The 12,046-nt window shown below is 36.8% G+C and overlaps 1 protein-coding gene across 1 annotated transcript in view; it reads right to left on the bottom strand.

The window, feature by feature from the left end:
* Positions 1-2,199: 2,199 nt before the first annotated feature.
* The window catches only part of LOC128548515 (eukaryotic translation initiation factor 4 gamma 1-like), a 28,049-nt gene continuing 18,202 nt past the window's right edge, over positions 2,200-12,046 (bottom strand). The window contains exons 6-9 of the mRNA XM_053523591.1: positions 8,912-9,081; positions 8,196-8,394; positions 6,065-6,202; positions 2,200-2,644 (exon numbers count right to left, since the gene is read on the bottom strand). Of these exons, the coding sequence (XP_053379566.1) occupies positions 2,549-2,644; positions 6,065-6,202; positions 8,196-8,394; positions 8,912-9,081 (603 nt within the window). The 3' untranslated portion in view covers positions 2,200-2,548. The remainder of the gene's footprint in view (positions 2,645-6,064; positions 6,203-8,195; positions 8,395-8,911; positions 9,082-12,046) is intronic.

Genomic DNA, 12,046 nt, shown 5'->3' with positions numbered 1-12,046 from the left:
TTAAAAACTGATTTGAAAATATATATATATTTTTTACCAACACACCGAGAAAGATTAACATAATTTATGCGACTTACCTTGAGTAAAGGGTTACAAACGCTTTTTAATTTAGTGTAAAAATATACTGCAAAAACAAACAATCCTCAAGTGTTTCCATAATAAAAGTCTTCCAGTAATTAAGTTTGAAAAATATAGCATTTCTTTACTGATACATTAAATCTGTACAAACAATAATTTCTCTCCTTTTTTTTTGTTTTTTTGTTGCCTTTCGATCTGGGGGCCGGTTCATTTACATCTCACTGTGCAATTACTGTCAATGAAAGTATTTTAGGAAAATAAAAAAAAATTAGAAACTATTATGCGAGGGTTTCTTTCAACTTGTTCAAAATTTAGCAAAAGGAATTGTGTCCATCTTTCTAATACATATTTTTGTTAACTGGAGGCCTACATTGTTTATGACAAATATCAATTATGTGACATGGAAAATATGATTAAAACTCAGGTGCACGTTTAAGGGGATTTTTTTTGTCTGCCGATATAGACTTTGTGTGAAAGAGCGATTCATGAATCACGTGATCAGCATGATGAGATTTATCAACAAATCACCACTGAAACGCAGATGCATATAGAAAGCGCGGCATTTGGGACGCTTTAGATCTTTATTATTTTATTGACGCTGAACAATCTTGGTATCTTAAGAAAAAGTATAGGAAATATAAAGTATATGTGCCGAAAAAAAAATTGATAAAAAACATATTCAGAAATAACAAATAAGAGACATGTTTTTTATTAAAAGAGTTTCTTATATACTGTCGGCGAACGATAATAAAATGGCGCGAAAATGTCAGGCGAGTCTAAGACAGATAACTTAGGTTGGTCAGATGTCACGGTGAATTAGATAGGATTTCGTATGATACTTGTCAAATAGAAACCAACATTTAGTTGATTGGCGAAATAGCTCAGGTGGCTAAGCTGTCGGTTTTCAAATGCAGTGCAAAAATAGCATGAGTTCGAAACTCGCAAGGGAAAGTTTTATGTAGCCCTGCTTTATGTTTGTTTTATTTCAGTTTGATTCTCAGTATGCCTTTTTTCTTTTTATCTTCTTAGGCCCTACGTTTATTTATTTTTTTATTCTTTTTTTCTATTTTGTTTTAACTTGTTGTAGTATCTATGAAATTTGAATCAGTAAAATAGATTTCATTTCCGGCTCGTCCGACGGCGCTGTATCTGATGCTGAGTCGTCAGTTGTGTCCGTTTCAGAATTTCAGAATAATGAAATCGCCCATCAGAAGCTTTTTTCAATGTTCGCCATTTCGAGCTAAGGAATGGTATGTTAGTGTGTAATGTGGGGGTAATGTACTTACATTCCATCGGTAAAATAATGGACGTTCACAAAGAACCCGTGTATGCTGTATTACCGTATTATTTTAAAAGCGAGTTGAAAAACGGTATTGTATCTATGCTGAAAAAAGTAAAAAAGAATACTTCAACCCAGTATCGAACTCTTGACCTCGGGTGTCATACCTAGCGGCCTAACCCTTTGTGCTAATACAGTACATCGTTCATCGAGTCTCAGTTTGAGATATTAATCCATATCGTCTATGCGCGATTTACCTAAACTGGTAAATAATAAGGTCGACTGCATTTGTTTACAAATATCAAATTATCGTTCGATTACTGTAGAAATGTTCATAAATGAGCATTATGAGTGTCAAAACTTAGAGTCAAAATAGGACGAAAATGTAGAGTTAAAGTTTATTTACGCATTCTCAAAGTTATATCTACGCATTCTCAAAGTTATTTGCGTAGTCGAGTTTGACGCAGGTAAATTAAAATGCTTGTTAATTGTTTATTGTTGGTGAAAGATCTTTCATCGTTTGAAAGTGTGTACTTATAGGATTTACATAGTGACAATATACGTATTCAAATTGAATGTAAAACAAAAAAAAAGTGATATAGCTTATTTTCGTAATAATATCTTATTTTCGCGAATCAATATTTCATTTTCACACTTTTAAAGCAGTTATCTATTACAAATGTAAGGAATTAAAAGAAGGCATGGGTAATCCTATTTGCGATAATCGATCCACTGACACGCCCACTAAGCTCCTGATTGGCTGAACGATTCTCAATTCGCGTTTCTCGTTTAGGCATTATGTGATTGGATGATTGCAAAATTAACCGTTAGTGTCACGGCCGTGACACGCGCGTGAATAAACGAGATTGCACGGAAATTTATCGCGAGCGCCACTGTATCTAACGGTAATTTATTCATTTCTCTATTAAAGTCTGGATTATTTTACAATTATTTTACCCTTTACAACCTATTCAATATTTATCTGAATGTCAGTAGCGACATTCGGTGATTCCACATATCACAAACAAAATCCACACATGCCTTTCATTTTACAAACAGTAAATAATTCAATTGTGATGACCAAAGTTATTTGAATAAATCAATGTTGAGCTTATTCAAAGTGCAATATACCTACATTAAATATAGACAAAACAAAAAGACATTCAGTCAATGATTCAGTTTCTCTCGTCGCTAATAAACTTTGACACAAGATTTTGTTCTACTTACCATTGACAAACATCTACACATATTGGCATAGGCTACACCGTAACTAGGTTCACTGATCGCCTGAAATTCATAAGAATGTCATAATCCAAACAAGTTTTGAATGCAAGACTCCAGTTTGCACAGTTACTAGCTAAGATAAATGTCTCAGTTGCAGTTTAAACATTTATACCATTACCAGCCAGTTTGCACATAGTTAGCCTTTTTCATTTTGTGACCATATACCGTTCGGCTGTCCAGTTTTAACTTTTACTGCAAATACTGAAATACAAGGTGGCGGCAAGATATATTTTGAATTGCAATTTAAAAATATGGAAAAAAGAATAATTGGCATAATATAGAAAATTAATTAAACGAGTTGAATCAAATGATAAAAACTGTGGCTCTTGCGAGGCTCTGTTTAGCATTTTATCAATTTCTTCAACTCGTTTAAGGAGGTAGGTTACCTTGTTACCAGGAAATATTCAAATTAGATGAACCGCAGCATTTTTTTGTATTCGTGTAATATGATGTTTAACTGCTACAGTCTCCATTTCGATTATCTCTGTCCCTTCAAGTTCTGTTTGTATCCAGGTTTGAAGAACATGACCCTCCAAATGTACTTTATATTGAAAGAAGAAGGAAAATACGGATATTTAACACTTTTCAGTGTATTTTAGTTTCATTGATATCCGTAGAAGTCTGCATAGTTGATAATTTTATTAGTATTCGCGTTAGCTTTGTAATATAAGCAGAAAATGTGTATATCGCGGAGCTCGTGTTTCCATGGCAAAGCATTTTCTCTCATTTTTAAACAATTATGTATAAAAATGGGGTTTTCGACGGCTTCAGTGACATTCTGTTAATTACTAACATGCAATATTTGTGTAATATTATTAGCAAAATACCAAGCACTTTACATGGTACCCTATTTTTGTTAAAGGTTAAAGTAACCATGGCAACAGAGATGTTTAAAATAGCTTATATCTTGCTTTTTGTCGTAATTTCTTATAAAAATATTGAATAAAATTATCTTTCTTGTTAATGTAGCTTTAAAGCAATTATTTCTAACGTAAGTTATATTTTCGTGTTATTTACATTTATTCAACAAATTTCACAGCTTTAAATACTTACAGCAGTACCCTTCATCTGGCATTTTTGTCATGGAAAAATCGTCCGGCATGCTGCTATTACTCTCATGGATATTGTTGAAATGAAAATGAAAATCCGCAGATGAGTTCCTTAAATAGACCAGTGTCAAAGACTAGATTAATGACTTCCTTCCGGTCATTATCGTCATCAGTAGTGGCCCTTGGTTTCTTCAACTTATTTTGTGTAATTTTAGTAACTATGGAGGGTCCCTTCACTTTAATGACAATGCATGCATTTATAGTGTTTCCGTACTGACTGTAAATTTTAGTGTTTAAACTGAATTGGACAGTTATTTTGCTGATATAGTGTTATTTCTAGAGCTCAAAAAGGACAGGGTGCTGCCAAAAAGGGGCAGGGTGCTGTCCGAAAGGGGCAGGGTGCCCTTTTAGATGTGAAAGTTACCATAGCAGTAGTTGCATTTCTAGATGTCTATAGTTAATATGTATTCCATTTATCTTTATTCCACACTTAAAAGAAATGTCACACAAAGAGCTATAAAAATAAATTTTATTATACTTCTTTGTGTCACAGAATAAAGTGCTAAATCTTCCCAAAACCAGTCACAAAGTTTTCAAAGGCTTTTTACTTACTTTATAGTTTAGGTTAAACCATTCAAGCCTTTCCCTTAAAAATGTCACCAAGAATGTCAACTTATTCATATGAATGTGAAATAGTGGAGGACCTTAATATAAGCTTAATCTTGAAATCAAGATCATGTTGTAAACAACATAGTTAAAGGCCTGTTTCAGGTCACATTTTAAACTGATAATTATCAAAATACCTGTTGTATTTATCAGGTCTTTCATCAATATTTCATTAACAGAAAAGTGCTATTACAGTAAGGTTAAAGTTTACTAAATCGCATATCCAAAATATACTATCCGGATACTGGTACACTTTCGGAATGTTGTCTGAAAGTAGTTTTTACTCAGTTTAAATGACCTACTAGGGTAAACCAGAGATAGTTCCACATATTTTGATGTTTCTCATCATAAAAAAATACACCGACTGTCAGCTTTTTTGAAGGAATAATGGAAAAATTGCATACGACATCGGGAGTAATAAGACTCGTGAACGGACATTCTAAACTTTCTTTTACTTTCGATAATCATTAAAATGTGTGCATTTTCTAGTTTAAATTACAGTAGAATCAAACTGCATTGATATATACTTGTTATAGTAAACGACGGTCTAATTTAAATTTTGCTCAAAGAAATCTAGGGCACTTTTCACGTGCTCGGTAATCAGCTGGCCGCTTACGCACGCTTTTTTTGACGTTTCACAGGATCCATACCCTTTATCAATTTGTTTTAACACTTCACTGATTCTCATTACCTGTGTGCACTCGCCGTGACGTAATTTGCTGATCAAAAAATCGTCGAGGCATGTCAACAGGGAAATTGGCGGGATTTAGCATAAGATCAAAGGCAAGAGGGCACGTTTTACGGGCAGCGTGGCGGCAGTAAAAAAGGGCAGGGCGGGGCGCCCCGCTGCGTCGCTCTAGAAATAACACTATGATACATTTTTTTGGTTTTTGTATATCTTGCTGTACTGAGTATTGTGTTTTGCTCTCTGGTTATGTATGATGTTGACACCTTGCCTTATTTGCGGGAAACGACGTCACGTCTTACACAGGAAATGACGTGACGTCGTCTAAGAGACAGGGCGTCAACATCATTCATTTCCTGTCATGTGAATGTTACATGGATATTACTTAGTCAGAAAAATATTTACATATTCTTGAAAAAGGACAAGTGTCCGAAAATTCGAAATAAAGAATATAAGCTATTAATTTTGCGCGGTAACTGACACGTAACGTCATGGCGTCAATGACGTCATTTTAAGGCATCATTGCTTTGAAGCGTTTCTGCGGCAATTTATTCGTTATTTCTGCATTATTAAACCATAACTCACAAGATCGGAGACAGGTTCATGATTTATGTTCAGAAGAATGGATATACAAACACATTTAGTTTGTCGTAAACGTCGTCGTAAATTGTCACGTTAGCGTCCGGTTGGACATGCGCACATACAAATATTAAGGTAACCTACCTTCTTAATGGATGTCGATAGAAAGAAGTGTAATATTCTGTTTATCATAAATAAGCTTTTCCATCTGAAAAAAAATCTCTTTATATGTTATAGACTAAGTCATTAGACTAGTTTAATATCAAAACTATGTCAAACATGTTATACCAATTGCTATACTGCTTTTCTGTGACCTTATACGGGATATACGCAAAATCCATACCTGTCTGAATATCTCTGACAGCGTATATCCCATATCCGGTGTAATTAATAATATCTAACATATAAAACCATCTGAACATCTGAATAATGTCATATATTTACCTTTTCAAAGACTAGATTAATGACTCCCTTTAATTTTTCTTCCGAGTCTATAGGCAATGCCTGCATCTGGGAGACAAGTGTTTGGAACTTCTGTGGAGTCAGCTTGTTCAATATACTTCGTGTCTTCTTGTACAATACCTAAAATGATACAATAACAAAAGTTAACAAGAGGTCCATGGTGTCCCTATATAGCTAACCTTAGGTTTTCAAAATGACTGAACAATTCTGGTAGATTGTCCGCATGGAAATCATCTGTGAAATTATGTTGAAATTAGACCAGCGTTTTCTGACAATTTATTTTTTGAATTAACGTTGCACCGACACATGATAGGTCATAAGGCGACTTTCCAGCTTTAATGGTGGAGGAAGACCCAAGCTACCCCTCCGTGAATTATTTCATCACGAGCGGGCACCTGGGTAGAACCACCGACCTTCCGTAAGCCAGCTGGATGGCTTCCTCACATGACGAATTCAACGCCCCGAGTGAGGCTCGAACCCGCATCGATGAAGGGCAAGTGATTTGAAGTCAGCGATCTTAACCACAGGAGATCTTTTTAGTATCCACTGTATGCATATAGCAGGTCAGAGAGATGGCGTTTATGCATCAGGTTGAATGGTTTGAACCAGGGTGGTACCATTGGTTCATAAAATGACATGTAAACATTGGCATAATGAACATTACTTGGCGTAAATATCCTGTATTTAAAGACTTGCAAAATAGCTATACGAAACAGTTTTGCAATCTGTTTTAGCTCGAATAGGCTATTCTACTTACCATATGAAAGTACATATGGCTGTCATTTGAAGGCATATAACTTTGAAACTTATTTTGTTCTGTTTCTAGATCAATTACCAACCTCACTGGGTTAAGTCCTATAACTCTGACCTGCATTTTTGCCAAATCATGCCCCCTTTTAGACTTAGGAAATCCTGGTTAAAGTATTAAATGCAAGTTACTAGACTAGGAGTTAACGATTATGAACACTAAAATGTCTTTACAGAAAAGTCAAACACCAGTTTAAACCATGACTTATATTTTGAAACAAAATGAAACCGGTTAAATTTTCTAACGACTGGACGGGGAGTTTGATATAAACCGGTCATATAGCACTAATTATAGAATGATGATTTACATAAGGAGTCACATGATAGCATTTTCTATGGTGGCATATTTCTGCCAACCACATATTTACTTATTTATTTAGAAATTATTCAGTTATTATCTAGCAAGTGTCACATCTGCGTGTTATCCACGTAAGTATCTTAACAGGACAAAACTGCCTGTTAGTGCCCACTACTGCCATCTACATATTCACTTACGTAAACCAGGTATCTTCATTTTTGTCAGTTATGACTGGTAATATCCCATAATCGTCCTCTATCATTACGGAATGAATGAAAAACATAAATGGGCATAATAGATATGCAAACTTATCATTCCTTCTGAACGTTATAGGGGCCTCCGCGGCCGAGTGGTTAAGGTCGCTGACTTCAAAATCACTTGCCCCTTATCGATGTGGGTTCGAGCCTCACTTGAGGCGTGAGGTAGGCATTCAGCTTGCTTACGGAAGGCCAGTGGTTCTGCCCAGGTGCACGCTCGGAGGGGCACCTGTGGTCTTCCTTCACCATCAAAGCTAGGAAATCGCCATGATATGACCTATGATTGTGTCGGTGCGACGTTAAACCCAAGCAAATAAATAAATTCTGAATGTTATAAATAATATCTTTAAGGTGCACAAACCATTTAATAGTGGTGGTGGTTGGGGGCGATGTGGATATACACTCATTCATTCCGTATAGGGGACGAAAAGTCTAACCGTTAATCGCCAATTTGGGTTGGAATATTAACTGGATACCAAGAATTTGTTCACAATAACCACTTATCTATGTGAATATGTGGATGGCATAAGTGGGCACTAACAGGCAGTTTTGTCCCGTTAACATAATCATCTGGATAACACGCAGTTTTGCTAATTGCCAGATAATAACTGGATATGTGACATTTTTAGAGAAAACTGTCTGCATTAATAAGTGGATATGTGGTTGGCTGAAATATGCCACCATAATGCAAATATGTTGTAACACTGGAACACGTTTTACCAGGTCGTATAATACAATAGTAATTATTTACCTCATTTTGGCTAGCATAAAAAAGTTTAACTGCGAGAACTCCATTCTTGTTGTCTAAAATGAGCGGGGCGGCGGCTTGTTTAATTGAACTAAAAATACTGTTATCTTGGGCCATCGGGTTTATCAGTTCTCCATAATACTGCCAGATCTTAGGAATGCTTATCTCTAAATCTTCTGCAAATTCCAATACTTCTACCAACCTGAAAAATAGATCAATAAATCAATATTTTTACCAACTTAACCTGTTTCACTTAAGTTCCGAAGTTCTAAACATTTTATATCAAGGTATGAACTACAAAGTCTAAAAGATTGACATGCAAGGTATAACCAGGTCTGAGCTGTTAACAATGTAAATGATTTTAAATAAAGGAAGTAAGATCATGGCAAGCTATTCAATACTTGCGATTTGGTAGATATTAAATTATGTTCACTGCAAAAACAGCTTGAAACCTTATTTGAAACACACCACAGTCAGTTGAAACACACAAACAGAAATGGACAAATACACTAAGCTAAGTTTATTTTCCAAGCCTTTACATGTAATAAAAAACTTAATATCTCCTCCTTCATTTTAGCAAATGAAAGGTTTAATCTCTTTAATAAATCTTAAGATTACTGTGAAAGTAAAGGTAATGCTGAACCCAAGCTCCGCTAAACTCAGACTTCTTTTTGTTTGATTTTTTTTTTATAAAATGACATTTAATATGTTTTACCTACCCTCTTAAATAATCATCAAGAGATATAACTGATTGTTTGACTAGATTGCGCAGTATATGGCCAGTCTGCTTTCTTGCTTGTGAAGATCTCTTGAGGACGTGATTGATGGCATTGTATACAAAATGAGGATGGTTCTCGGTAGATACCTTCTGAACCGACAGAATCACTACCTGAAAGCAAACAAGTACGATTTTCTAGTTGTGGAAATTCTGTATATAAATTAAGAATATTGCGGAAGTATTTCACTGTGTCTTTTGGCCGCCGATGATTCACTCTGTACTTTGACACCAACGTGTCTCACTGAATACTGTAAACAATAGACAATGCCAATACTTGAAGTCCATAAATTCTATTTACAATACCAATAAGACTCACGCACTTGCCCCTATCATAATACTTCTAAAACTAGATGTGTGTTCATAGTGACTCTGTAATGACATATGTTCTTGTTGACAATGCAAGACTACATATCTTCATTGATAATAAACCAAAACAGGAGTGATGGGTGGAGTAAGAGTTGTGGGGTCGTGTTAGAAATATAAAGAAACGCAAGAAAATAATAGCGTGAAACAAACATGTGCGTGAAATTAGCCAGAGCAGCCAGAGTAGCCAGAGTAGCCAGAGTTCAGCCAGAGTTCGGCCAGAGTTCAGCCAGAGTAGCCAGAGTTCAGCCAGAGTTCGGCCAGAGTTCAGCCAGAGTAGCCAGAGTTCAGCCAGAGTTTAGCCAGAGTAGCCAGAGAAGTCAAAACTCTGGTTACTCAGGCTAGCCAGAGTAGCCAGAGTTCAGCCAGAGAAGTCATAACTGTGGTTACTCTGGCTGGCCAGAGTAGCCAGAGTTCAACCAGAGTAGCCAGAACTCTAGTTACCCTGGCTGGCCAGAGTAGCCAGAGTTCAGCAAGAAAAGCCAGAATTTGTAGGATGTTAAAATGTTCTGGCTACTCTGGTCAGCCATAGTATCCAGAATAGCCCGAGTCTCCTGGATTTTATTTGCTTTGGTTAGTCTGGCCAGAGTAGCCAGAGTTTCTAGGATTTAAAGAGCAGGCAGAGTAACCTGGTTCACAAAACATTTTCCGTCTTAGCTGAATTTGATTATGAAACTTAATATGTAATTTCTATCTAAATAGCATGTTTAAACTGAATTTCAAGTTAATTACTATTTTTAAGTGGCTATTTAGAGTAGTCAGAGTAGCTAGAACTCTGGTTAATCTAGAGCAGCCAGAGTAGCCAGAACCCTTGTTACTCAGGCTGGCCAGAGTAGCCAAAGTTCAGCCAGAGTAGCCAGAGTTCAGCCAAAGTTCAGCCATAGTAGGAAGAGTTTCTAGGATTTTAACATGTTCTGACTACTCTGGTCAGCCAGAGTAACCAGAGTTCTGGCTTCTCTGGCTACTATAAATAGCCAACTGAAAATAGTTATTAACTTGAAATTCAGTTTTAAACATGCCATTTAGAAAGAAATAACATACTAAGTTTCAAGATCGAATTCAGCTAAGACTGAAAATGTTTTGCGAACACGGGACCTGATTACTCTGGCTACTCTTGCTGACCAGAGTAGCCAGAACATGTTAAAACCCTAGAAACTCTGGCTACTCTGGCCAGCCAGAGTAACCAGAGCTACTTTAATTAACCACTTGAAAATAGTTATTAACTTGAAATTCAGTTTTAAATATGCTATTTAGATAGAAATGACATATTAAGTTTCATAATTAAACTTAGCTAAGACTGAAAATACATGGTACCTGGTTACTCTCGCTACACTGGCTAGTCTGGCTGATCAGAGTAGCCAGAACATGTTAAAATCCTAGAAACTCTAGCTTCTCTGGCTGAACTCTGGCTACTCTGTTAGAAACAGCCAGAGTGACCAGAGCAAATGATATCCTGGTGACTCTGGCTACTGTTGCTACTTTGGCTGAACAGAGTAGCCAGAACATGTTAAAAATCTAGAAACTCTGCCTACTCTGGTTGAATTATGGCTACTCTGGCCAGCCAGAGTAACCAGAGTTCTGGATACTGGATGAACTCTTGCTTAACTCTGGCTACTCTGGCCAGCCAGAGTAACTAACCAGAGTTCTGGCTACTCCTGCTGAACTCTGGCTACTCTGGCTAGCCAGAGTAACCAGAATTATGGCTACTCTGACTGAACTCTGACTACTCTGGCCAGCCAGAGTAACCTGAGTTATGACTTCTCTGGCTGAACTCTGGCTACTCTGGCCAGCCAGAGTAACCAGAGTTATGACTTCTCTGGCTGAACTCTGGCTGAACTCTGGCTACTCTGGCCAGCCAGAGTAACCAGAGTTTTGACTTCTCTGGCTACTCTGGCTAAACTCTGGCTGAACTCTGGCTACTCTGGCTGAACTCTGGCTGAACTCTGGCTACTCTGGCTGCTCTGGCTGCTCTGGCTAATTTCACGCACATGAAACAAACTATTTTAATTTTTTGGGGACTATGGGGACAGGAGCTGATGGATGGCGGTATTTTATCCTACAAAACCCCAAGATTTGCAAATTTACAGGCTGCATTAGATTAATATAATAGTTAACGACACTGGTTCAAATACTTTTTAAGATACGAGTGAAACACGTTTAGCCCCTTTGTGCATATAAAGTCAATGGCCATAACTCTGTTCTTACTAAATGAAATCCGAAGCGAAACCCCAGGTGTACATCTTCACATGCAGAAGAAAATCCTATTATGTTTGATGACTATAGATTAAACTGTTTTGGGAATTCTGCGAACTCAAAATTTGTCGGACGTGCGTATTTCTGGACGGACGGACAAAGGTAAGCAAGTGTATCCCCACAAAAATGTAGTGGTGACAATCATTAAATCTCTATCCTGAAAGGCTATAGGTGGTCCGATGTTTCTGGTAACACGCCTGATTGTTAGGTTTGAATCCAAGGCTTCTCTTGTATCGATGCTTACACAAGTAACGTTAAAGACCAAACTGTCTATTCAAAAAGAGCTAGGCTCAATTTGCCAGACATGTCTCTCTGTTCTTGGGGCTTTCTCCATCTCTCTATCCCTGTGCTCAGATTTCACTCTATCTGTACTGAGAGAAGATGAAGATAGAAGTGTTACTGTATGAATATAAAAGCATGTGTTTATTTTAAAAATGGTGGTATGCAGTCTGGAGACATG

This window comes from Mercenaria mercenaria, chromosome 14 (assembly GCF_021730395.1).
Source record: "Mercenaria mercenaria strain notata chromosome 14, MADL_Memer_1, whole genome shotgun sequence".
Taxonomy (NCBI): Eukaryota; Metazoa; Mollusca; class Bivalvia; order Venerida; family Veneridae; genus Mercenaria; species Mercenaria mercenaria.
This window is presented reverse-complemented; position numbering and strand designations above follow the sequence as displayed.